Source organism: Typopeltis vanoorti, chromosome 4, assembly GCF_054136105.1.
Source record: "Typopeltis vanoorti isolate ZY-2024b chromosome 4, IOZ_Tvanoo_1.0, whole genome shotgun sequence".
NCBI lineage: Eukaryota > Metazoa > Arthropoda > Arachnida > Uropygi > Thelyphonidae > Typopeltis > Typopeltis vanoorti.
Genome location: NC_143552.1, coordinates 71,108,142 through 71,136,117, shown reverse-complemented (window position 1 = coordinate 71,136,117; position 27,976 = coordinate 71,108,142). Strand labels below are relative to the sequence as shown.

The following is a 27,976-nucleotide window of genomic DNA, read 5'->3' as shown; positions in this document are numbered from 1 at the left end:
GACAGGCAAAAACCTACCCCCCAAACAGAGCCTCTCAAATCAGAGCCAGAGCTGCACCAGTTTCAACCTTTATTGAGGAATCTTCTGTGGGAACCAGACCCAAAGGTGATACCAAGGGTGAAGTAACACCGAAGTCATATTTTCCTATTCCAGTTGCCAAAAGGTGTCACTCCTTATTATTAAATTACTCTGGATTAGAGAAAGGTTGTTGGAAGTTTTTCACTTGGTTATACTATAAATTCAAGATACCAAGAAATTATATTCTTGGTTTAATCCTTTATCCAAGTGTAAGCAAACAAAGTTTGTGCCTGAAATTGATCTTTCTTTTTTCAAGCAAATTGTATGCACATAAAATGAATATCAGTATAAATTACACCTTGATAATAATAAAATCAGCAAGAAATTAAAGTGAAAAAATGAATTTTTGTTTAAAACCTTGTTAAAAATAAAATTATTAGCATATTTTAATAAAAAAACAACATGAAAGTTGTAACAAAGAAATGTAAATGAAGAAAATGTTTAATCCATGCAGTACAGCTACGCACATTATCTCTTTCAGCTTATTCAAAGAGTCACGAATCTAAAGTATATTAGTATTGTGGGCAGTTTTTTTGTATTTCTTATTTTATACAGAATCTGAAAATGCTGCATAGAAACCATATGTGGAACTTTTCCAAGCTTATTCAGGTGTTCAGTATTCTGGATTGTGATCTCACAATGGGAGATGAAATTTATCTCCTACTTTAGGACAATCCTGAACATCCATTCCTCCAGAGGATTCAGACCCACAGTTTGCTGGTTGGATAGCAGGTATATTAACCACTCAGCCATCAAGTTTACTCCCTCCCAAAGTAAACTTGCTAATTTAGTTACATACCATTTTTTTTTTTTTTTAAATCCAGAGGCTAGACTAAATTGAAATCCATATATGATTAACATCATTTTTTCCATATTATAATAAACTAGTAAAACAAGATTATATTTTAATAAATCCATGCACTATCCTGTGCATTTCCTAATTCTAATCAGCCAGGTACTGGATATTATGCATCAGGTTTACTTTTCTTCCTCATATTGCTTTAACTAGAGCACTTATAATACAGACTGGCTGATTTCCGCATATGTGCAGTAACAGCTTTCTGTCTGTCAATTTCTTGGTTATGAACAATTTTATGATCACACTCTCGCATCTGAGCATTTTCCTCAAGAATCATTTAATATTGATTGAAATAGATTCATTAACAATGCTTCATTTTTTGTGATTACATCATAATAGGTAAACAGTTCAGCAATTCATATAATAAGCAAAAAAAAAAATCATAGTGAACTATACAATTATAGTGAATTTTCATTTTACAAGTTCACTTTAACTTGTAAAATTTTTCAGATGTTTGGAAATAAATCCAAAAAAAAAAAAAAAAAAAAAAAAATATGGGATAACTATGTGCTAAGGAGTGCATCCTCTTGATATGATCTAGGAATGTATCCTGTATCTCTTTTATGCTATTTTGGTGCTACATACATGCATGAAATTTTTCTGTATGGCCTAAGATGAGAAAGAAAATTGAATATGTGCGATTTCCCTCTAAGTAACTGGGGGGGGGGGGGGATTAACTATTACATAAATACGGAAGAAAAATGATCCAACTTTGTTTTGGCTTGGTTTTAAAAAAAGTGCACATTCTAATTAATAGTTATTAATTTGTAGGTTCAGTGCTTTACTTCTGCTTGCTTATTTATTGCTGATAGGCAGTATCAGATTTCACTAATTTGAACTGTACAAATTTTTTTTGTGTGTGTGACTTTGAAAATCATGGTCAAATGGATTTGACCACGGTGTGTATTTTATGAATTTCAAAAGTAAAATCGCTATAACATAATTCTTTTTTTGAATTGATACCAGCATTAAATTCTTTCCAGCAAGAAATTAGTCAATCAATTTGAATTGTTTTGCCAGTAAAATGATCTATTTGAAACCAAAACTGAACAACATTCCAATCATTCAGAATTAGTACTATATGAAATTTTGAAATGCATAATGGACGTGATCACGATTAGTGTTTTGAGTCCCCTTCAACTATTTTGCACTGCTTTTATTTTATTTTTAAGCCTCATTCTTTTGGTCTGCTATATTATTATCTTATTGCTGTATAAAGCCATTTATTCCCCCCCCCCCCCAGAAGTTAGTTCAATAGATCTTCAGTCACTTCATCACGGTCATCAAAGTCACTTCAGTAAATTTCGTAGATTTAATTTGAATATCAAAAATAAATTCTTCATTTTGAAATAAATAAATTGGTGAAATATTTTACAAGTGTTCTGCACAAGATAGATGATGTAAATACAAGTTCTGCATTTCACAAAGAATATTGTAAATAAATAAATAGAGATGCAAAACTTACCATACTGACATGCTTTTTTACACTCGTCATTTTTTGTCCATTCTGTACAAAATCTTCCTCCATACTTCTCCATTCTGTCCTATCTTGAGCTTTACTTCTATACCAATGAGTTCCAGCTATCTTTTCAATCTCATTCTCCTGCCATCTCTCTCTGGTTTTCTTATACCTTTCATTCTATCTCAGATATCATATTTGTCCATTTTTGAATGCTACTTCTTGTGCAATGACTTGCTCATTGTCATTTAGGTCTTTTAATGGCTATTGCAATGTCTCTACCTGTTTGAGCTTTACCCAAGCTGTTGCACTTTCTCTGTTGAATGGTAATACCAAGCAATGATCTTCTCATTTTCCTGTGGGTAGTCCTCAGCTTGTTGAACTTTTTAGTCACAGTCCACATTTCTCTTTCATATGTTATGACTGTAAGTAAACAATTTTTGAATATTTTTATTTTTAAGCACATTCAGATGCTTCCTTTGAATGTGCTTCAGGCTACCCAAGTTGAAATCTTCATATAATTTTTTCCTCACAGTATTTTTATTACTTGCTTTATTACAGGAATGGTACATGATTTCATTTGCCTTTGAAAGAGATTTTTAGTTTTCTTTGAAAACTGAATAGAAATATCTTCAGCATCATAAACATATAAAGGCAATAATTATGAAACTATTAGAAGCATAATTACTTTAATGACAAGATATATGAGCTTGATCAATTTTGCATATTTGGAGTGAGGTGGGGAAACTGCTTGCATTCATTAATCATGCTACTATGGTGTATTGAAACATCTTACTGCTGTGACCATCACTGTATTCAACTCACTTTGATAATATGCATAGGGTATGGAAATTATGTAATTTATTATGTAGTTACTGTGTTTAGAACCAAGGACGTCCCAAATTCATCTTTATTTTCAGCTTTATAACAAAATTGAGGTTAATATAAACAAAAACACAATTCAGAGATGTATTTTATATGAAATAGATATTTAATCAAGATAAGTAAATAGATATCAAAATTTGAATATTAAAATATACACGATAACAATGTTATCATATTCCTTTCTTCTCTCACATTTCTATAGAAGTCATTATTTTAAAAGTTAGCAATTGATGTTAAATTACATCGAAAATCAGCATTTATTTTTTCTTCATGCAGACAACATTATCAATATCAGAACTCAAAAAATCTGTTTCCAATTAACTTAATTATGAGGGTGGTCTCTTCTAAAATTCTTAGTTTTGGGAAGAGATAGAATTCAGAGGGAGCCAAATCTGAGGAATAGGGTGGGTATTCCAACAATTCATAATGCAGATCCCTTAATTTTCCCATTGCCAAAACACCTTTGTGGGCAGGTGCATTGTCCTGATGAAAGATGATTTTTTTCTTCTGCAAACCGGGTCTTTTCCTCGCGAATTTTTTCGTCTAGTCTGGTTAAAAGATCAGAATAATATTCCCTGGTTATTGTTTTACCCTTTTCAAGATAATCAATAAACAAAATGCCTTTATCATCCCAAAACACCGATGCCATCATCTTTCCTTTTGGAAAGGTGATGGCATCAGTGTCAGTTTCAAGACAAAGTCAGTTTCCTGGTGGAACTGACTTTGTCTTCTTTGGTGCTGAACAATTGGATTCTGTCCACTGATTTGACTGCTGTTTGGATTCTGGTGTGCAATGGTGGATGCAAGTCTCATCCATAGTAATAAATCGACGCACAAAATCAGTTTTCTTTTAAAACACTCCAAGCACTGTCAGAGATTTTCATGCAAGTGCATTTTTGATCTGCTGTGAACAAGCACAGCACCCATCTTGCTCAAAGCTTTTTTTATTTGCAATTCTTCATGCAAAATATATCCTACATGTTATTTTGAAATGCCTATAGCCTCAGCAATTTCGTGCACTTTGACTTGTCAGTCATCCAATATCATATCATGCACTTGATCAATGATTTCTGGTGGTGTTACACTTTATGGACACCCTTCACCTGGATCAACTTCAAGGCTGGTATACGGCCACGTTTAAACTCAGAAGCCCATTTCTTAATTGTCGAAAATGAAGGAGAGGAGTGTCCATAAACTTTTATGAACTTCGAATGAATTTCTTTTGGCGTTAAACCTTCTGTTACAAAAAATTTTATTACTGCATGATACTCAGTTTTATCCATTTCAAAGGATACAGATAACACTTTTGCTTCAGACAGCTGTATAAAACAAATTACTTGATAGAATGACTTGCAATTTCACATGGATGCTTATGACAGATGTACCAACTTAGAAAAAAAAATCTTGCTGATAGCGTTGCCATCTGTGGTTGAGGCTGAGAACTTTTCAGAGCACCCTCATATAATGCTAGATGTTAAGTGTCAATCATTAATATAATTTATATATGGCAACAGATCAGAATATACCATAGTATTTTTAATATGCTTAATTAGTATTTGTGTTTAATGTCAATCAATAAATAGAAACTACCTGTAATGTAGGTATTTTAGTTCTTGTTCATAATATACAGTAAAACCCCGAAGTTACGCGGTAGGTGGGACCAACAAAAAGCGCATAAGTCGAATTCGCGTAACTCGGGGTATAATTTTGCATGTAATTTATATATACAAACATACAATTGGGACCAAAGGTTTAGAAAAACACCTATATTTTTTAAGAAATATAATCATAATTGTAGTTTTTTGTACATAAATAAAAGAAAGTTATTTCAATGTCGATGGTTTCATAAAATCTAATAGATTCTTCTGACTGCATAATGTCTTTTTCTTGTCATGCAAAATTTCTTCATAGCAAGCTAATGATTTTTTTATTCCTTGCCTTGTGGCTACAATTCATTCCTCATTAGAATCTATGTCCTCCAAAATCTGTAAACCTTTCTTTTATGATTGTTCTTACAGTGGATTCCTGTAGATCGAACTTCTTTGCTAGCTCACAAATTTTCATTCCACCTTCAAAATCCTTAATAACGTTGTGTTTTGTTTCCAAAGTCAATGTTTTCTTTTCTTGCTAGCTGTAGAAGAATCGGACTTGCTTCTTTTGGATGACATTATTATTTTTTATGTGATAAAATTTTTATTAAGAACATAACATTAAACAATCGCAAGGTTTGTAGACTATAAAAATTGTGTATGAATGGAGACCGCACAAAACATGTCAGTGTTTATTCACAGCATGTGCGACACTGGCGAATGCGGCCGGTGCCTGAAAGATACGACTAGTGGTGGGGTGTGAAGCGGGATGGGAATATGTACATATAAGAAACTGCATAACTCTGGATTCGCATAAGTAGGTGTATGACTGTGTGTGTGTATATATATATATATATATATATATATATATATGACTATCTGGTATATTAACTCAGAATTGGGATATGTTCATATTTTTATAAACTGACTTAGATCCAACAGTTAGAACAAACAATTAAATTTATTCACAAACAGCATGTTTCGTCGGAAGGCCGACTTCTTCTGGCGTTAAGAAACACAGAAAGCAAATAAAAAACACTAGAAAGAAACATTGTGTCACTGAAATTCGACTATTATAAACTACAGTTAACTTTGAACTGGAGCTACAGTCCATGTTAAAGTTCTATTGTTAGGCATTTCTGTGCATTTCACTTCATGAATGCGGCAGAATCTGATAGCAGAGTTGAATGAGTCTGGTAAATTGTAACTAAGGTTATATGATGAGGGTCCATAACAATTTCCTTACACTCGACTATGCAGCGTTCTACCTCGTCGTGGTGTATATGAAGGTTTGAAGTTGTTGTCCAGTTTATCTCATGTTGGCAGCCTTCATTATTTGTGTTTACTGAAAACAGGGCACGGCTTGACAGGGCACTTGCTCTAGTTCTTTTGTAGGCAATGTCTCTGGTGTTCTTAGAGACGTAGGAGGATGGATTTCTCAGTCTGACCATAGTATGGCTTACCACGGTCGTATGTATTTTTGTACACTCCTGGGAACTGTAGATGATTGTGAGCTGGTTTGTGTTTGCTTATAATTGAATTTAATTTGGGAAGAGTAGAGAAGCACGTTTTTATGTTAAACTTTCTTAAAATTCTTTGTAGTTTCTTGTAGAGCAAGCTGATGTATGGTAAGGAGATATAACCTTTGGAGTTGTCCTGTGTTTCTGAATTGTTTTGATGGTGGCAGTATAGATGTTTGTTAATAGTTTTTGAAGAGTAGCCATTACTCGTGAAGGTTCTTCTTAGATGTTGTAGTTCATTTTTTAGTTCTTCATCATCTGACAGTACAGATCTGGCACGATGTGCTAGAGTTGAGATGATACCCACTTTCTGTGCTGGATAGTGATGTGAAGATGCATGCAGGTATCTATCTGTGTGTGTAGATTTTCTAAACATGGAGATTTTTATGGAGTCAGATTGTAAAGATCTCCATCTTTACAATCGTGTGACTGTGGTAAGCTATACTATGGCCAGACTGAGAAATCTATCCTGCTACGTCTCTAAGAACACCAGAGAGATATTGCCTACAAAAGAACTAGAGCAAGTGCCCTGTCAAGCCATGTCCTGTTTTCAGTAAACACAAATAATGAAGGCTGCCAACATGAGATAAACTGGACAACAACTTCAAACCTTCATATACACCACGACGAGGTAGAACGCTGCATAGTCGAGTCTAAGGAAATTGTTATGGACCCTCATCATATAAACAGTTACAATTAGTTACAATTTACCGGACTCATTCAGCTCTGCTATCAGATTCTGCCACACTCGTGAAGTCAAATGCGCAGAGATGCTTAACAATAGAACTTTAACACGGACTGTAGCTCCAGTTCAAAGTTAACTGTAGTTTATAATAGTCGAATTTCAGTGACACAATGTTTCTTTCTAGTGTTTTTTATTTGCTTTCTGTGTTTCTTAACGCCTGAAGAAGTCGGCCTTCCGACGAACCATGTTGTGTTGTGAATAAATTTAATTGTTTGTTCTAATTCTCGGATCTAAGTCAGTTTATAAAAGTATGAATATATATGTGTGTGTGTGTGTGAAAATATCCTAGTATCATTTCCTTGTGTATTTACTGTTAACGGGCAGGCTAATGCAGAATGAAATTACACCCCCTGAATCAAAATTGAATGGTTATTGGTCAACAAATTGCTCTTCAAAATTAATTTTTTTTTTTTTTTTTTTTTTTTTTTTAAATTACAAAAAATCCCTACATTCACTTCACTAATAATTGTGGTATGAACATTGACTTAAATGGTGTTGCACCATCACCTACAGACATTTATTCCTGATTGGTTAATTTACCCCAAAAATTAGAGTGCATCTTAAATGTCCAAACTTCATTTTGTGCAATTCCTTCTGTTATCTGTATACATTTGCATAATCCGTTATTCCTTGGCTGAGTATGCCTAATGTCAAGTCTCCGCTTTTGACCTTCTTCATACATATGCAGGGCCTTTGGAGTTCTCAATCATTTCTGTTCGGATTCAGATGGTGAAGCAAGATTTTGCATCTCCTTGTATAAATAGAGTTGTGAAATCCCAACTCACTTGGGAAGTGACACTAATTTTAAGAATGTTCCATTTAGAAAAGATAACATGCTAAACTAGAAAGCAGGAAATTATGACTGAGGAGAATACTGAGTTCACTGGAATGGCATTGGTTGCTGGATGGAAAGAATATTGAGAGTGCATGGGAAGCATTTAAAAAATACTTAAATGATACAGTATCAGAATGTGTCCAGAGAGTTTGTAGAATAAATAAGGTAGGAGTCAAATGGATGTGTAATCTTATTAAGCAAGAGATTTGTTAGAAAGGATAATTTGAAAGAAATGAAAAGAAGAAACAAGAAATGAAACTTATAAGTAGCAGGCTAGAAGAATCACAACTGTTGTACAGAAATTTAAGTCTTGAGTATATATTAAAATTAAAAAAATAAAATAAAATAACAGGCTCTGCAAGCTAAAGACAACCCACAAGAATTCTATCAGTATGCTGCAAATAAAAGAAATAATGAATATGAAAGAATGACTCTGCTGAATGCAGAAGGGGTTGAATGAGTGCCCATTTTGTTAAAAGCTATCAGTGTGGTGTATGCAACATTGAGTTCACTACTAGCTCTTCACTGTATGAAGAAACACAGGAGTATGAAGAGGAGGAATGAGAGCTGCTGCATAAACTGAATGAGTGCTAAAAGAGTGTTCAGCTGAACTGGCTGTTCCTTAGACCAGGCTATATAATTTGAGTCTCAGAACAGGGAAGATTCTGCAGGAATGAATACAATGTATGGTATTCTCATCACACAAGAGTGGTGCAAAGACTGAAGTATCCAATTATTGACCAATCAGTATCTCAGGAGTGGTGTGAAGATTTTAGAAAAATTCATTAGGGCTCAATTTAGAAATGGGTTGACAGCGAATCTCTACTTTGCAATGAACAGCATGGGTTTACTAAGGAAAGGTCATGTTTTAACAACTTGCTCACATTCTATAATAATGTTGCCATTGAACTTGACAAGGGGGGGTAATGGATACACCATGATACTTTTGGATTTTGCTAAGACTTTTGACAGAATAAGCATGAAAAGACTATTTCTTAAATTGGAGAATGCTGGATACATTATTGGCATGGATGTCTGACTGACAGATATCAAAAAGTGATATACAGGGGATGTGAGTCTGCAAGATTTAAGGTAACCAGTGGTGTACCACAAGGATCAATCCTTGGTCCACTGTTATTCAATTTGTACATTAATGAATTGGGAAGGATTTGACAGGCAACATACAGCTATTTGCTGATCCAAAAATAGGTAGGGTAATCAAGAATGTAATCAAGAATGCTGTGGATATTCAGTACTTGCAGAATGATTTGTGAATAGGCTGGAATTGTGGGCATGGGAAAAGTGATGACAATTCAGTGTCAGTATACGTAAAGTCATGCACTTTGGCGTGATTAGATATCCAATGTTGTATTATATTGATGGCATTGTGCTAGAAGTAACTGGTCAGGCTAGGAATCTTGGAATGTTAATGGATAGGAAGTTGAAGTTCAAGGGTCATGTAGCAAAGATTGCAAATACATTGCAATTATCTCAAAAGATAAGTGCAATGCTAAAACGAACATTGACATATAAAAATAATGATGTCATTTTGCCTCTTTACAAGTCCTCGATAAGACCTCACTTCGACTTGTAATAATATCCATCTTTTATATTTTTTTACTTTAATATTACTTTTTTCTTAATGTGTTACTACTGCGCTATTTGTAAAATTTTTCTTACATCATAATATCTTAGTTAATATCATTGTTGCTTGAGCTATGCACAAAACTTGTGATTATTCTTAATCCCTTTAGTCTATAGTTTATCCCCCCTTTCTCTCAAGGCCTTAAGTAAGCTATTTCATATGCTCGAAGTGTAGGCTTAGGAAATGTTTCTGGCTGGAAGAACCAATTCCTTAATCTACCTTGCTGTATTTCTCTTGTATTGATCCTTAAAAATTTTTTTTTTTATTTTTATTATTTCAACTGAGCCATTAAGGATCGCATAAAATAATTGTTTTTCTTTCCCTTATATGCAAGAGAAACATTCAGCTAAGCATGAAATATATCTCTTAAGTTAACTCTAATTCAAGCAACTCCTAATTCTTAATATCAGTCAGTCATGGCTCTCGCTATTCTTTGGTCACACAGGTTCTATATTTTTATGAGACAGTGCATTGGTAAGGCAAGATCAGGCAAGTTATTAACAAAACAAACATGTTTATTCATTCTAAGACAAATCAATTACAAAATTTAAACTGCATATATCAAGTGTCTGGCTCAGCCTAATACAACTAGATAACAATGGAGACAATACAAATCATGTGTCTAATTCCCCATACAATCATTCAAGTATTTTTGCTTAAGCTTTAAGACAAAGACAGTAAAATTTCACATAAATTTTCAGACACATGGATAGACTTAAATACACTTTATCTTTACGCATGTTATATATAAACAGGAAACATTCACATTCAAACAGAAGTATGGCTTTCTGACTTCTCTCTAATACTTTCTTTGCTAATCAACAATAGAACCAACATTCGTCACTTAATTTTCACAATCTAGGAATTAACATAAAATATCTTACTTACAATCTTGCCAGCTCATTACATATAGTCCTAGATCCTAAAGGTACAGGCTCCGCTTCTTCCAAAAAATTTTTTTCGATCGGGCTCTAGGTTACGGCAGCAATACTACAGCACACACGTAGCTCATCGAAGAATCATACGGTAGGACATATCGAAAAGATCATCTCCACTGCTATCTAACTTTCCATCTTTGTCGGAACTGCTTGCTCTCAGGAATGTGACTCTCCCCTGTCCTTGGGAAAAGCCTTGGCACAACTAATAAAACCTTGACGCAAGAGCCATCTTTTTGGCCCCCCAATTTCTGCCTTTTTTCCTCACTCTCCTGACCTTGACTCTTCTACAAATTTAGTCCCCCAGATTTGCTGGAAGGTTTTTCCTCCGCCTCCCATGATATTATTGCGTTTTGGCTAGAAAACTCGTAATCCGGTGACTTTGTCACTAGCCTTAAGTCTATTTGTCTAATCCTTTCTGAGCTTATTCTTTTGTCTTTACAATTCTAGTGGTTCGTATAAAATTATTCTAACAATTTGTTACCAGATTTAATACAACAAAGAGTGAGTTATTACATTAATTTATTTACGAGTATTTTATGTAAAAATTAATTTCCCATGTAAAATCGACATAGAAAAACATATTACTATGTTTTTTTCTATACAAGATTTTACAGACTATTGTACGCAGGTCTGGTCTCCTGGTTTTCATTATGATTCTGTTACAGTGGAGAGAGTGCAAATGAGAGTATTAAAATGATATCAGGATTTTAGAATACTGATTATGAAGACAGATTGAGAATTTGTAGACTGCAGACACTAGCAAACAGAAGAATGAGGGTATGATATGATTGAGACTTACAGACTCCTGAAAGGGTCATACATGATTTCAGTTGATGGAATTATTTCATTTGCCTTGATTCCACTCCACTCAGGGTCATCTAAAGGCATGGAGAAGGTCATCAACAGTCAACTTACTTTTGCATTACCTAGTGATCTGTCAACTAATCAGTGACCATAAATATGGATTCCACCCATCAAGATCAACAGTCATCACCTTACCTAAATTTCCTATATATGTTTGGACTTAGGTCATTGAAACATTTGGATAGACTTGTATTATTTAATCCGACATTACGTTTCCAAGGCATTTGATAGCATTTGGCATCAAGGGCTTCTCAGCAAATTGTTATCTTTTGGTCTACCTTCCTTCTCTTGTAATTATATTGCCAGTTTTGTCATGTTATTCACTGAATGCAATGGTGAAGAGTGTTCTCATGTAGATTTTTTTTATTGTTGCACGTGTTACTCACTCCTGTTATTTCATCCACCTTCTTTCTCATATACATAAATGGTTACTCTCACTGACCTCATGCACTATCCACAGTTTTGTTGAAAGCATCCTCAACTTATCTACTTATATAAATATCCCTGCAGTGCTCAGACATCTCCAGCTTTCTGATCATCCACAGTAAGTGCCCTACACATACTGGCTCCCACACCATTCTTTAGTGGAGCACTAACAACCAAGTCATTTTCATTTCTTTCAAAACACAACTTATGCCTTTTTATTTTTTATTTTATTTTTTTTATATTGCTTAACTTAAATATTGCTCAACTTAAAGTTAGGATCAGATCTCTCTGTCTTCTCAGATGACCAGGTCAGATGCAAAGTAACATCTTGGGTGAAAAAGGATGGTAAAACTTGGTATCAATTTTTACTCAAAATGTTTCTTTTCATCTAACCAGCTACTTATTCAGTTGAAAGTTTATTTTTCACTTGGTTAGAGTATAATAAAATTAGTTTAATCCTTTATCCAAGTGTGAGCAAACAAATGTTGTTGTACCACCTTACCCCAGTCCTGAAGATACTTTCAGGTGCAAACTTTGTTTGCTCACACTTGGATAAAGGATTAAACTAATTTTATTATACTTATTCAGTATAAATCCTAAATCTGCCCAACCTTGAAATAATGTTCTTACATTTGGAGTGATCAAAAATTCTTGACGATCTTCAAAAGAAGACAATTTGGCTGATTGGTGACCTTTTCTCATACATTCATTTTCCTCACCCTGTCTCTTCCACAGATATTTCCATGGGCACTGTTTAACCGAACTGCATCCATCATGCCTATCATTGATGCTAAACTCATAGTACATAGGCAACAGCTGCTTATTATTCTTTTACAGTTGAACTGTTGACTCACTGAACTTTGATACTCCCATCTATTTTCATTTCCTTTTCTCTGATTCTGTGGAGCTTTACCCATGAAGTATTCCCCAAAAACTATAACTCCAGCTCCTCAAAAATAATAGCAAAATACCCCCCCCCCCACACACACACAGCACTTATATGCTATAGGTCTTATGGTCTCATTTTTTGGGGTTGATATATTTGGGAAGCAAGAAAGAAATGGTTTGCACTTACTATTTGATTTAGTGTTTGAAAAAAGAAACTGAACTAAAAAAAACCATACGAAAAATATTTTTTATTCACTTGTACAGCTGTGAGCAGTCTCATTATATGCCCTAGTGTATTAATTGTGGATGCTGCCATCTCTTGGAGTGATGTCAGATCTACTGCTGAAAGTTGGCTGCCATTCAGGTTGGAAAGGAATGTTGAAATCATCACATGCTCCTAAAGATTATAGGTTTTTTTACTTTTGAACCATCTGAATTATTTTTTTTTATTTGAATAAAAACCAATCTTTTGTTTGACTAGTTTTAATTAATTTGAGATGACAGTATTTTAAAGTTAAATTAATACAAATCAAATGGGCAATGCAGTACTTTGTATTTAAAATGAAGAATTTTTCTAAAGAAATGAATTATAAAGCATGAACAACTACAGTATATGTTTTATATTTATTTCATGGTCAGGGAAATGGAATTTATTTTGGATTAAATGGGGTTTTGAATAATTTGAGGTTAAATTAAATGGCATGTATTGTATATTTTTTTGACTTCTAAGAGGATTTATGGAGATATTTCACCGTGTATAAAATTGTAAATAACACTTGTCAGTCATTGTTTTTTCCTACTAAGCATAAAATTATGGGAAGAAATTGACAGTGCAGAAGAATTTCATTGCTTCCTTTACACATTTTTATTCAAATTAAAATAAAATTTCAGTTAAAAATTTTTTAAAAAATTCAGACTTGGTAGTAACTTAGTCTCTGTAAGAGACTAAGTTAGTCTCTTAAAGAGACTGATACAAAGATAATTTTTATTCCCATCTTTCTAAAATTGCATATTTTCTGTGATAATTATTATAAAATTATCCTGAACTTCTCTTGCATTAACTTACTGCATAAAGAACTGGTTTCAATAAGAGCATTTAGCACACATTATTTTTGATTTCATAAGAAGGATGCAAGTTTGACGATAACATTCATATGTTATTCATAATGTTGCATGAGTTTAAAATAATAAAAAATAATCTGGCTGGATGCACATTTCATAGTGTCATTTAGAATAGAATTAAAATTCAAAATAAATAATAAACCCTTTCTTCAATTGTTTTTGAATATCTCAGACACGGTAAGCTGGTTTTTTTTCCCTTTTCATCCTGTAAATTCAAGAACACCGAATGCAGAACCCACACTATCTCAGACATTATCATACTGTGGTAGGGACTACACTGTGCTGATACTGGCACTTGTCACTGAATGCCGTTTATAATTAGTGATAGTAGTTGGGCCAGCTATCGCTGATTGGCTGCTGGTGGTGAATGAGCTGTCCCCTCATTCTCCAAAATGTTAGATAGGGCTAAAATGGCCTCACCTACTCCCTATAGGGAATAAAAGGCATTAGAAGATAGAGAGGAAGAAATAATAAAACTGCAGAATTTAATTATGAAGTAATAAAATTTAAATAATATGGAGTAAGTAAACTTCTTTTCCCCTCTTCAGTTTAAAAAATATTTTATTTCATAAATGCCATGTGACTTGAGTGCTAATTTTATTATCAAATCTGTAGCAAAGTATTTATGAATAATTAAACATTTCTTTTTCTATAATTATCTTAGCTGATTCCTGATGACAATAAAATTGTGGAAAAGCATAAACAAGATCTCCAAGATGCCCGAATATATGCTAGACGTCTAAATGTTGTTTTGATATCATCTGATAAAACAGAAGATAATAAAGAACTGAAAGATGAAGAAAATAGCTGGGTATAATAAAAAAAAGTTTTTATTTGTTAATTATATGTTATAGGGCTTGATCACTTTTACTCTGATTAAATTCATTAAAAAACATACTCTGTATAAATGCATGCATTCCAAGTTGTAGAAATGCCATTTCTTGAAACTTCTTGGAGTGGTAGACCTTCATTGTCCATTGAAACACTTATTACTTTTGGTTATGGAAAGTCTGAAGTGACTGATGCCTTTGTTTCCAAAGAGTGTGAGAATGGAACCATCTAAGTCTGAAGTGACTGATGGCCTTTGTTTCCAGAGATTGTGAGAATGGAATATCCTCTCTCCACTCTTTTTGTACAGCATCATTCAATGGCATGCCATGCATAATGTTTGGTATGGCTTTGAAGGATATTACTCATCGAAGACAAAAAACTTTCTCCATACAACCAAGTGATTCACAGGCTAGCTGCTAAATAATATTGACATATTAGGAGCTTCTTGTCATTTGGTATATAATCATCCTGGCTATGCATGGAGAGAATCTAAGTAGTGTGGTATGGTATGTGTGAAATGCTGTCACGGTTATGTTATGCAATAGGCCAAGTGCTGCCCACTTCTCTGTAGAGTTGTTGTTCAAATCTTGAATAATCTTCTATTTGACCTTCTGTAGCTTAATGTTTATTTCCCCTTTCCCACAGCAAGTGAGGAAGGGGGAAAGACAAGAGAATGGAGATGGTTACATAGCAGTAACTGTTTTCATTCTCCTATCACTCTTAATCCTCAAGTAATTCTTTGAATAGAAGTCATCTCTCCTATGGAATGCTCTTTGCCCAGCTGTGCTCATCCTTTTATCCTGGATCACAAGAGCATTAAGTGGGATGATTTCATTGACATGTTTGCTGTTTCCACTCTCATTTTCCAAACACTTACTGTGATTGAGTTATGGAAATTATTCTTTCTGGAATGAAGTTTCACATCTCTCATACCGTTCAGCAATTAAGATTGCTGTCTGAACTTTGATTTTCTCGCATGCAAGTCAAAGTGGTCTTTGACTTGCTTGCTGGAAATCATCTCTTGCTTTCCTGGCAAAAACCCATAGCCTTCTCATCCTACAAACAACATGGTGACCGCTCTTTATTCAGGACACTAGTTCTCAGCTGTACAACTTCTCACACTGTATAAATCCCTAGTCTGCCCAACCTTAGAATAGAATACTCTCTTTATATTGATGTGGTGCTTCAAAATCCTCTCAAAATATTGGGTACCATCGAGAAGAGAGAAATCTTAATAGATGTTTCCCTTCCAGCCACCACCACCACACACACACACACTCTTATGCATGCATATACATACCTAGATGAGGTTTAATCATACTGAAAAACAGTACACTACTTGTCTCCTTCTTTCACAAAAAAGACAGAGAATCTTGAATAACAGTAAAATTAATTTTCTGATCCTGATTGTATTCATCAGTTGTATCAAAAGATATTTAACAGAACTAGTATATTTTCTGTATTATCTCTGTACTTTTACAGAGAAGATGCTTGCTATAGCAAACCTCAAAAGAAAGGGCATGAAATAGTATACAAACAAAATGCCGGGGGGGGGGGGGGTGCTTAAGGGTCAAAGCTGTATAACTGAGAGGAGACCTCCACATCGCCTTTAAAGGAGTACGGAGAACCGATCAGGGCTTCTGACCTAATGTCCAATCCTCACCGTCTCGTGGTGCACCCTGTTGGGTATCTACCTGGATACTGAACAAACGAGGATGGGCTGGCAATTTGGGATTTAGCTCACCAAATTGTAATTCTTATCGGCTTAAACCAAATTATAAAATGATGGTACAACATGACAAAATTTCATGCCGGCTGGGGTGTCGCCCGGTTAAACAAGGCCCGCGCTGTTTTCGCCAGGGAACCAGGGCGAACAGCGAAAAGTCAGCTACTGGAACAAATCTGAAAACACACCCCAACTCAACATCACTAGAGTTAAAGATCAGTACTATCAACATAACAAGCCTGAATGGCAAAGAAATGGAGCTAGCTGAGGACGCTATCGACATAATAGTGGTGACTGAAACAAAAAAGACAAAAACTGATGAGATCTTTCTGAGCAATAAATACAAAATGTTATATTCTGGCAATGGCAATCAAGGAAAAGAAGGAGTAGCCATAGTATTCAACACAAAATACGAGGCTAATCTTCTTGAATGGCAGGCAGTGTCAAGTAGAGTAATGTGGGCAAATATGAGAATGGGGGGACTGGACAATGAGACTTATTTGTGCCTATGGTCTCACAGAAGGCTCTACTAAGGTAGAAGTGGAGGAATTATTTGATGCTTTAGAAAAAGCAACTGACACAATGAAAAAGGAAAAGTTGGTCCTTGTTGGGGATCTAAATAGCAGAGTAGGAAATGATTGTGAGACATACAAAAATATTTTGGGAACATTTGGAGAAAAGAGCAAAGCTAATAATAATGGCAAATATCTGTTGGATTTCTGCTCAGGACATGGACTGGTTATTACTAACACCATGTTCCAACATAAAAATGTGCACAAATTCACATGGTGTGAAGAGGCAAGGAATAAGAAAAGTCTCATTGACTATGTTATTGTTGATAGTGATGTTTTCTCCTTGGCGCAGGACACCAGAGTGTACAGAGGATTTGAAATTGGAAGTGATCACTATTTAGTCTTGAGCAGAATAAAATTGAATTTCATATTGAAAAGAATAACATGTAAGAAAGTTTTAAAGCAAATAAAAGTTGAGCAGCTCTCAGATGTGAACTGTAGACTAAAATACACAAAGATTATTGAAGAAAAAATGAAAGAGTTTGAGAACAGGAATCAAACCTTGGAGATTCAGTGGCAAACTCTGAAGAAAACTTTGATTGATTCTGCCAGAGAGGCATGTGGTGAAGTTGTCTGCAAGGATAGAAAAATTAGAACTCCAGGGTGGACTCAGGAAGTTAAACAGGCGGTGAAGGAAAAGAAGAAAGCATATCAAAAGTTCCTGTCAAATAAGTCAGCTTGTGCTCTTAGAGAATACAGAGACAAATGCAAGAATGCTAAACACTGTGTAAAACTAGCTAAACAAAAGTCATGGGAGGACTTTGGCAAGAATATAGAAAATAAATATCAAGAAGGTTGCAAAATATTCTGGAAGTTGTTGAAGCAGCTTAGGAATGGAGGAAAGAGTGCTGTAAAAGGAGTTAGAGATGATAAAGGTGACATGAAAATGGGAGAAAAAGATATCCTTGAAGTATGGAGTAATTACTTTGAAAAATTGCTAAATGAAACAAGCAGTGAAGACAGCACAGTGGTAAAAACCACTGACCAGGCATGCAGTCAGGAATACATATCCATACTCGAAGTAGAAAAAGCCATCAAAGGCTAAAATGTGGAAAGGCTGCAGGAGTAGATGATATTCGACCAGAAATGCTGAAGTATGGTGGTATAAAAGTCTTGCAGTGGCTGCACTGCATAGTTCAGAATGCCTGGACAGAGGGACGAATTCCCAATGAATGGAGTAGAGCTCTCATGGTACCTATATATAAAAAGGAAAATAAAACTGAATCTGAGAATTACAGAGGTATCCCTATTGAGTGTTCCTGGTAAGAAATATGCAAGTATATTTGAGAAACGGTTGAGAAGAATTGTGGAAGAAAAGCTTGGTGAAGAACAAGCTGGATTCAGGTCAAATAGAGGCTGTCAGGATCAGATCTTCACTTTATGACAAATAGTGGAGAAATCATGGGAATATAACAAAGATCTGTATTTAAGTTTTGTCGATTTGGAAAAGGCATATGATAAGGTGCCAAGAGAGAGAAGCTATTCAATACGCTACAGTTATATGGTGTCAATGGGGCATTATATCAAGCAATACTTACTCTTTATTTGAGTTGTAAATCAGCAGTTAGACTTGAAAGAAGCACAGGAAGATGGTTTAATGTTAAATCTGGTGTGAGACAAGGATGTACATTATCCCCTCTATTATTCATTATCTATATGGATCACATTATGAAGGAAAGTGGTATTAACATGATATCAAAATTGGAGATGTTAACGTCAGCTCTTTGCTTTATGCGGATGATGTTATACTTCTAAATAAATCCGCTACAAGTCTGCAAGATTCTCTGACTAAATTGAATAACTGTTGTAATAGATATGGTATGAAGGTCAGCAATAAAAAGACAAAGACAATGAAAATAGGCAGAATCATTGAAAATGTCAACTGTGTTGTGAATGGAGAACCTGTGGAACAAGTAAAACATTTCAGCTATTTAGGCACGATTTTTAGTGGAGATGGTAAATTGAATATGGAAATAGACAACAGAATCAACAAAGCTGGTATGGTAGGAAGCCAATTGAATAAATTCATATGGAATAAGAGAGAAATTAGTCAGAACACTAAATTAGCTGTATATAAGACAGTGTTCAAACCAGTTTTAACTTATGGATCTGAGAGCTGGGTCAGAAGTAAAACACTTAACTGAAGACTAGAGACTGCACATATGAGAGTCCTGAGAAAGATTAGAGACGTGAACAAATGGCATCAATGGCAATATCATATTAAAAATGAGGATATTAGGAAAGAACTTGAGATTGTCAGCATCCAGGAATGCGTTAGCAGAGCTAATCTCAGGTGGTATGGTCACGTAAACAGAATGGGCGAGGAACGATTAGCAAAACAAATGTTCTCTGCCAAGTTGGCAGGAAAACCATCCAGAGGAAGACCAAGATATAGGTGGATTGATACGGTACAAAGTGCCTTAGACGATAGAAATATAAGATCTGGTAATGTTGGAGGCTTGACCAGTAACAGACTGATTTGGAGGAAAATTGTAGATAGGAAGTTAGTAATGATGTAAATTTTTCATGTAGTACTATCATATCCTGTACACCCCTTGAGGGTACATGGCAGGAATTTGACGATGATGAGAAAATGTGGGGAAAAAAACAGAACACAATAGAGAGCTCACACAAGTTTTGCAAGCTTTATGTACCGTTCCTGTGTTCCACATTTTCTTTGTCTGTTTACTTCAGCTGTGGTTTTTCCCCTTTATTTTCTAGTTTTAATATATAACTACAAGTTTGATGCAGTATTTCCTACAACGCTACTCTCAGTAGCTGTATTTTGTGACTTTATTTGGTAGGTAATTCAGTTCATTGTCTTATATGTTTTGCTGTTTGCAATAAAGAACTTTAAAAAACACTGGATGGGTCTTAGACTTGGTGATATAGTGCCATTTGCTATACTTCATACCAATTGTACTTTGCTTGCATATGCCCACATAACATAGAAGTGAAGTAAGCATATATTCAGCCCATTGAGGAAAAAAAAAAAAAAAAACTACCATCAAAAAGTATATCCTTACTGCAATCCATTTTAAAATAATGATGACAGTTAAGAGAGAAATTCCTTGCTATTTGGAGGCTCACCAATATTGATTCTGGCATATAGACCCACAGCAGAGCCTACATTATCCACCTCTGGATACATAGTATTAAAGATTTGGAAACCTGGACCTGTCAATGTGGTCAATGTTTGCAGTTTGGGAGCTAGTTTTCTCTCTTTATTTCTCCAGTTGTTCACTGCATATTGAGATTAACAACTTCTTTCAGATTTATCTAAAAATGCAAAAATTCACCTACTCTCTTTCATATCACTTCACTTTCACTTTTGATAATATGTAGATCTCCTGACAAGAACTAATCTCCTGGGCTTATGTTTTTCTTCATCCTTCTTGACTTATGATATTGATATCAATTCGTGTAGAAAGGGCTTATATGCTGATTAAACATGATTATTAAATACTTAAGGAATTGAGAGTGTATACTAGAAATATAAATTAAATCAAACTTTAATATATACTTTCCAATATTTCGGCAACGCCACGTTGCCATCGTCATGGGAACTTAAGATAAAGACACATGCACACAAGTACTACACAACAGCATATGAGAAATGAAGCGAGGAAGCTACCGTTTTCTTGAAGTCCTGATGGTGCCCTAACAACGTTAGGGCACCATCAGGAACCAACAAGAACACCTAATATAACCCAGCGGGCTATATTAGGTGTTCTTGGCCTTTGGGCTGAAGTTCTCCTGATGTATGTTTCCCAAATTTGGGGCAGTCTCATGCATCCAAATTTGTCGAGGTTTGGCATGTTCTTAAGGGCTGAGGCTGATTCCATGAATAGTCTTTCATATTAACTTGCTGCGGTGTTTTACTGTGGCTTTCTTCCACCTTATTCTGTGGCAAGTATCCAGAGCATGGTCTGCAAGCCCAGTAACCTCACTCGGAAGATATATGCTTGCAAGGCTGTACTAGTGAAATCAGATGTAGTCCTTGTGTTCTGAGATTCTGATATTTGCTGTCCTGCCTGTTTGGCCAAAATCGGACAGTTTACAGCTGCAAGGGACCTGGTATACACCAGGTAGGTCTAGGGGAAGTGGTTGGTCTTTAGTGCAGCTGATAAGGGATGCCAATTTTCTATATGGTCTGTAACAAGAGATAAAGTCATGTTTTTTTTAGGATTTTGTTGAATTTTTTCGAGGTGCCTCAGATATAGGGAATGGTGATGGATTAGAGTAATCTTTTTTTGTGAGGGGGGTGTGTGTGGATAACTGGTTTTAGTATTTTTTAGATTTTTTTTTTTTTGGGGGGGGGTAGCCATTGGCTGAGAAAGTGTTAAGGATGTGATTTAGATCTAATACGCTAAATCACGAACTTTGGTCAATTCTACATGATGTCTCGTGCACTGCCGCAAATAAAGAATTCGAAAAAAAATACGGAGTGGACATATCAACAAGTTTGATAAATTAAAAAAGAACTCGATGTCCAAACCAAAACTACAAACCAACACTGTAGTTGACCTTTCTTCAGTTATAATGAAGCCTGAAGCACTCAAAGCTCTGTCACGTGGTCACAACTTTGCCATTGCTCCTAGGAAAATACCAGCCAAGGAATTAATGATCCAGATTAAACACGGGATTTGCCACCTTCCAAACCACATCGACAACGATATTAGATTGAATGTAGCCTGTGTTCTCACAAAAGCAAGACCACTAAAAACCAACATATCCAATAGTGAATACAAGTCTCTACTGGAAATGAAGAAAAACAAAGAAATAGTTATCACCAAAGCGGATAAGGGGAACGCCACTGTGGTACTCAGTCATACTGCCCACACAGGTAAGCTTAATGCTTTACTGTGAGATCGGGCAACTTACCTCCCCATTGAATACAATCCCACCAACTCACAAATTAGAAAACTCCATAGGCTCCTTAAGAAGGTCATTTCTTGGCCTGTGGAGATTACTAACAAACTAAAACCATATAACTCTAGACCCTCCTGTATATATATATGGGCTCCCAAAAATACATGAAGAAAATATGCCATTACATCCCATAGTGGATTGCATTGATTCTCCCACGAACAAACTAGCTAAATATTTAGCCAAAGCACTCACATACTACTGGCAACACACCATCACACATAAAAAACTCAGCCCACTTCAAAGCCAGTGTAGAAAACCTTACACTCCAACATAATGGTCAGTTTTGATGTCTGCTCCTCATTCACAAATGTCCCCCTCAAAGAAACCTTAGAGCTAATCCAAGCTAAATTTCCTCTGATATCTCAGCCCTATTTCAGTTCACAATGAACTCAGGCTGTTCGTTTGGCAGGAAAAATTCTACAAACAGATAGAGGGGACAGCCATGGGTTCACCACTTTCCCCACTCTTGGCCAACTTCTTTATGGAGACTTTTGAAGAGAAAACCTTAAACTCAGCTCCACAAAAACCTACCATATGACTTCGCTACATTGATGATGTGTTCGCTATTTGGCCACATGGCTCAGATATAACTCCTCTCCTTCTTAACTTGGTTGTTTAAGTGTGTTAAGAAGGAGAGGAGTGTATCAAGTTCACCCTGGAAAAAGAGGAAAACAATAGCCTCCCTTCCTAGACACACTAGTCACCTGCCAACCTGATGGAACCTTGGTTTTCTCAGTTTATAGAAAACCCACCCATACAGGCAGATACACTCACCAACATACCCCTCCCCACACACGCACAACAATATTGAGTTATTATGACACTATTCAACAGGGCTAAACTAATCTGTTCAAATGACAAAGCCCTAACCACTGAACTAAATCACATCCTTAACACTTTCTCAGCCAATGGCAACCCCCCCCCCCCCCAAATAATAATAATAATCCAAAAAATACTAAACCAGTTATCCACACCCACCTCCCTCTTCACAAAAAAGATTACTCTAAATCCATCACCATTCCCTACATCCGAGACACCTCGGAAAAAATCAACAAAATCCTAAAAAAACACGACTTGACCTCTTGTTACAGACCATATAGAAAATTGGAATCCCTTATCCGCTCCATTAAAGACCAACCACTTCCCCTAGACCTACCTGGTGTATACCAGGTCCCTTGCAGCTGTAAATTGTCCTATTTTGGCTAAACAGGCAGGACAGCAAATCTCAGAACACAAGGACTACATCTGATTTCACCAGTACAGCCACTCTGGGTTTGCAGACCATGCTCTGGATACTTGCCACAGAATAAGGTGGAAGAAAGCCACAGTAATACACCAGCAAGTTCAAATATGAAAGACTATTCATAGAATCAGCCTCAGCTGTTAGGAACATTCTAAACCTCAACAAATTTGGATGCATGAAACTGTCCCAAATTTGGGAAACATACACCAGGAGAATTTCAGCCCAAAGGCCAAGAACACCTAATATAGCCCGCTAGGGGGCACCATCAGGACTTTAGGAAAACGGTAGCTACCTCGCTTCAGTTCTCATTTGCTTTTGTGTAGTACTTGCGTAAACGTGTCTTTATATTAAGTTCCCATGAAGATGGCAACGTGACGTTGCCGAAATATTGGAAAGTAGATATTGAAGTTTGATTTAATTTATATTTCTAGTATACGCCCTCAATTTCTTAAGTATTTAATAATCGATATTGATATCATCCCCAGCCTTCAGAAAAATTAGCCATTCTTTTCTGCTGAAACCATTACTTTTTTTTTTTTACTCGGTACAAATCTTTTCCCAGTTCTTTAGTATGTCGTTCTTCCATTTTTGCAATTGTTATTGCTATCCAGAAAAGAGCAGTTTAGCTAGCATTTGTTCTCTCTCTCTCTCTCTGACTGACTGACTACTGTTTTTATAGGAAGTTTGTGTCTGTCTTATGTCTCTCTCTTGTATATATCCTTCCATCAGTATTGTTCCACTAAACTGGTGTCTACTGTGTCTCACTGCTCAGCAGTAGTAGGTGAGCCCTTCATCTTTCATTTTGCTATTCAGCTATTCACAGCAGCCTTTCTCATCAAGTATTCCCATTTCATATAACTTTTTATATATTTTATTTGTATATATATTTTTATTTATTTTTACATGGTCTGGCAACTCTCCTCTAGAAATCAAACATGGAATTTTTTAAATCTACTATTTGCAACAGCCTTTCTAGTGAAGTATTCCCAAGAACTAATTGCCAGCTATTCAAAAAAAAAATTTTTTTAAATAATAATAAATAAAATAAATAAATATATATCAGTAGTTTTCTTCCTTCTTTATCCCCTTATGCAGTGATGTGACGATTCTCTAACTCCTTGTGTGTGTGTGTGGGGGGGGGGGTAACAGAATTACACCTGAAATTGTACAGTTACTATGCTAATGAATGATGTATTTTTTTTCTTTTTATAATGTGTTCCCACCCACAAAAGATTATTAGTAAACCTATAGTACATTTGTACCATGGATGGGCTAAGGATTTCTTCTTCCCCCCCCCCCCCCCCAATTTTATCAGTTATGTATTTTTTGTAATTTTTAAAATTTATTTTTATATAGTCTGGAAATCCTGTTCTAGAGACCAAACATGGAACTTTTTGAAGCTACTTCAGGCCTCCAATAAGCAGGATGGTGGTCTTACACTGGGTGATGAAATTCATTTCCCACATTGGATAATCACAAACATTCCATACCCATGGTGGGATTTAAACCTATGACCTGTTGGTTGGAGAGTAGGTATATCCCACTCAGCCATCTGGGCTGGCAAGAATGCTGCTGTTTTTATATGAATTGCCAACTACTTAGTCTAGTTCCCCAATAATCATAACAGGTTAACTAAGCAGACTGTGCATGTGTCCAGTTTTTGTCATATTAGTCTGTTAAAGGCATGGCTTCAACAGTTCAGACTACCTTAAGGCAGTGTTTCTTAACGTTTTTTGGATCATGCCCCACCTCAACACCTCAAAGATTTTGAGGCATTGAGGTGGGGCATTGCCCCCTCTAGCATAATATTCAGCCAAGTTCTGAAAAAGTATAATATAAATAGGTACTTTAAATAAGAAAGGAACATAGGTAAAACGGTTTTTAATTTGACTTTCTTCAATGAATATAAATTTTATATTACACTTTGTATACTGTAAAACATAAATTGAACTGAACTCGGGAAAATAAAATCCAAGTTAATGCGATCATTGAGCTTGATGTCTGCTGCTAAGAGTTTTTATTTTCGGTACTAATTTAGTCATTTTCAATCTCAAATCCCCATGGTTTGTGGTATCCAGATGATTTTGTTTTTTCAGTACCAAGTCATTTACAGCACTAAAGCCACATTCAACTAAATATGATGATGGGAAGGGCAACATTATTTTTTTTTTGCAAAACTAGTTGAATTTCGGTATTTCATTTCTGCCTCATCAGAAGGCCATGCCATTGTTCCTTTTATGTTGATTCTAATAGACTTATCATTTTGCTTTTCTGAGAGTTCTTCTTGATACTGTATTTATGTTGACTGCTGCACTAGTGATGTCAGCTTTTTTTCTCGGAAAATCGGGTTGCAACATCGACAATTCATCACCAACAGTGGTGAGTTTTTTGAGTATATCGGTGATGAGGTGACGAATGCAACATTTTCTAATTGCCCCCCAAAATATTGAAATCGTCCCCCCTTTGGGGCATATGCCCCACGTTGGGAAACACTGCCTTAAGGTATATTTGGGAAAACAAGAAATATGATCTGATTTGAGGCTATATCACAGCCTTACATTGCCAAAAAGCTTTGTACACTCATTCATATTGTCATTGAGCCATTGTACAGGAGGTATGTAATGATATGAAGGTATCCTTATTGCTTTATACTAGTTATTTATACACACACACACACACACACACACACACACACACACACACTCACAGAGTCCGTCAAAAAATATATATACACACTTCACCAGATGTTATGGCAGATACATGGACGATATTCTATGCATTGGAGAACTAACACACACATCACCACCCTACAAACGTCCCTCAGTTACAGCAACAGACTAAAATTCACCATAGAAACCGAACAGAACAAATCCATCAATTTCTTAAACTTGACATTAATCAGAAAAACAACAAAATAGAATAAAATATAACACAACCCATGCATATTGGAAACTATCTCCATTTCTACTCATACCATCCATGTTTGGTTAAAAAATCGGTCATCCTATCAAAATTCATAAATGCTTACAAGTTTTCAACTAATCATTATTATCTCAACACACAAATAAAAAAAACTAACACAGATTTTTAAAAATCGCAACTATCCCGCTCAAGTAATAAATTATGCAAACAGGACAACAAAAACCTGTCAAAACAACCCAACAACCATAACAAACTTCCCAACACAAAAAGTTATCAAACTGCCATACATCCAGAACACATACAAAGCCTACAAATACATTTTCAAACATACAGACTACAAACTGGTATTCACTACAAACCAAAAATTGGCACACCTTCTGAAACCCACTAAATCTCACACACACACAAAGAAATATTAGAACACCACAATGTAGTCTACAAATTTCCCTGCCAAAAAAGATTGCAACTTACACAGGTTCTACCGTCAGGTTTTTATAGGCAAGACTACAAGAACACTTCCATGACTGTAACATCCCTATTCCAGAACATTTAAACACTAAGAAAACGCAACATCAAAAAGAAAAATAGAATACAAAGCACAGGGAAAACAGAAATAACAGTTCACGCACTTGAACAGAAGCACACCCCGCAAATCGACAAGGCCATCATAATAGACAGACAAGACAATGAAACAATGCTCAGAATATCGAAAACGATAGCCATAAAATGTGAAGAGAACTCAATCAATCACCGACCCTACATAATCTCTGAGTGTTGGAAGCTCCACAACATAAAAATTAGATCACAACTCCAACCAATAGGCGATAACACGAACACTTCAAAGGCAGAAACACCAAGTCGACATGACATAGCATCCACTTCCTCCATGAGTTCAGACGACGACCCACGTGGTCGAAACAGTCCACAACCCTATGCCCAGTCCCACTTTTCCCATAAACCCTTCATTTAAAAAAAAAAAAAAAAAGTTTCTAATTTCAGTCCCCATTTTCATCTTTTCCCACCCTACAAAAAAGCACTCCGCCCACCCTTAAATATAATATATCATCATCATCATCAAATTCCTGCCATGTGCCCTCAAAGGGGTGTACATGAAAAATTTACATCATTACTAACTTCTTATCTACAATTTTCCTCCAAACCAGTCTGTTACTTGTCAAGACTCCAACATTATCAGATCTTATATTTCTATTGTCTAAGGCACTTTGTACCGTATCAATCCACCTATATCTTGGTCTTCCTCTGGGTCGTTTTGCTGCCAACCTGGCAGAGAACACTTCTTTCGCTAATCTTTCTTTGCCCATTCTGTTTAAGTGACCATATCACCTGAGATTAGCTCTGCTAACGCATTCCTGGATGTTGACAATGTCAAGTTCTTTCCTAATATCCTCGTTTTTAATATGATATTGCCAATGATGCCATCTGTTCACTCCTATAATCTTTCTCAGGACTCTCATATCTGCGGTCTCTAGTCTTTGGTCAAGTGTTTTACTTCTGACCCAGCTCTCAGATCCATAAGTTAAAACTGGTTTGAACACTGTCTTGTATACAGCTAATTTAGTGTTCCAACCAATTTCTCTCTTATTCCATATGAATTTATTCAATCGACTTCCTACCATACCAGCTTTGCTGATTTTGTTGTCTATTTCTATATTTAATTTACCATCTTCAGTAAAAATCATGCCTAAGTAGCTGAAATGTTTTACTTGTTCCACAGGTTCTCTATTCACAACACAGTTGATATTTTCAATGATTCTGTCTATTTTCATTGTCTTTGTCTTTTTATTGCTGACCTTCATACCATATCTATTACAACAGCTATTCAATTTAGTCAGAGAATCTTGCAAACTTGTAGCGGATTTATTTAGAAGTATAACAT

General features: G+C 35.6%; 1 protein-coding gene across 1 annotated transcript in view; it reads left to right on the top strand.

Moving 5' to 3' along the window:
• tho2 (THO complex subunit 2-like protein) overlaps positions 1 to 27,976 on the top strand; it is a 779,097-nt gene that overhangs the window by 162,022 nt on the left and 589,099 nt on the right. The window contains exon 10 of the mRNA XM_090391861.1: positions 14,518 to 14,664. Within this exon, the coding sequence (XP_090247987.1) occupies positions 14,518 to 14,664 (147 nt within the window). The remainder of the gene's footprint in view (positions 1 to 14,517; positions 14,665 to 27,976) is intronic.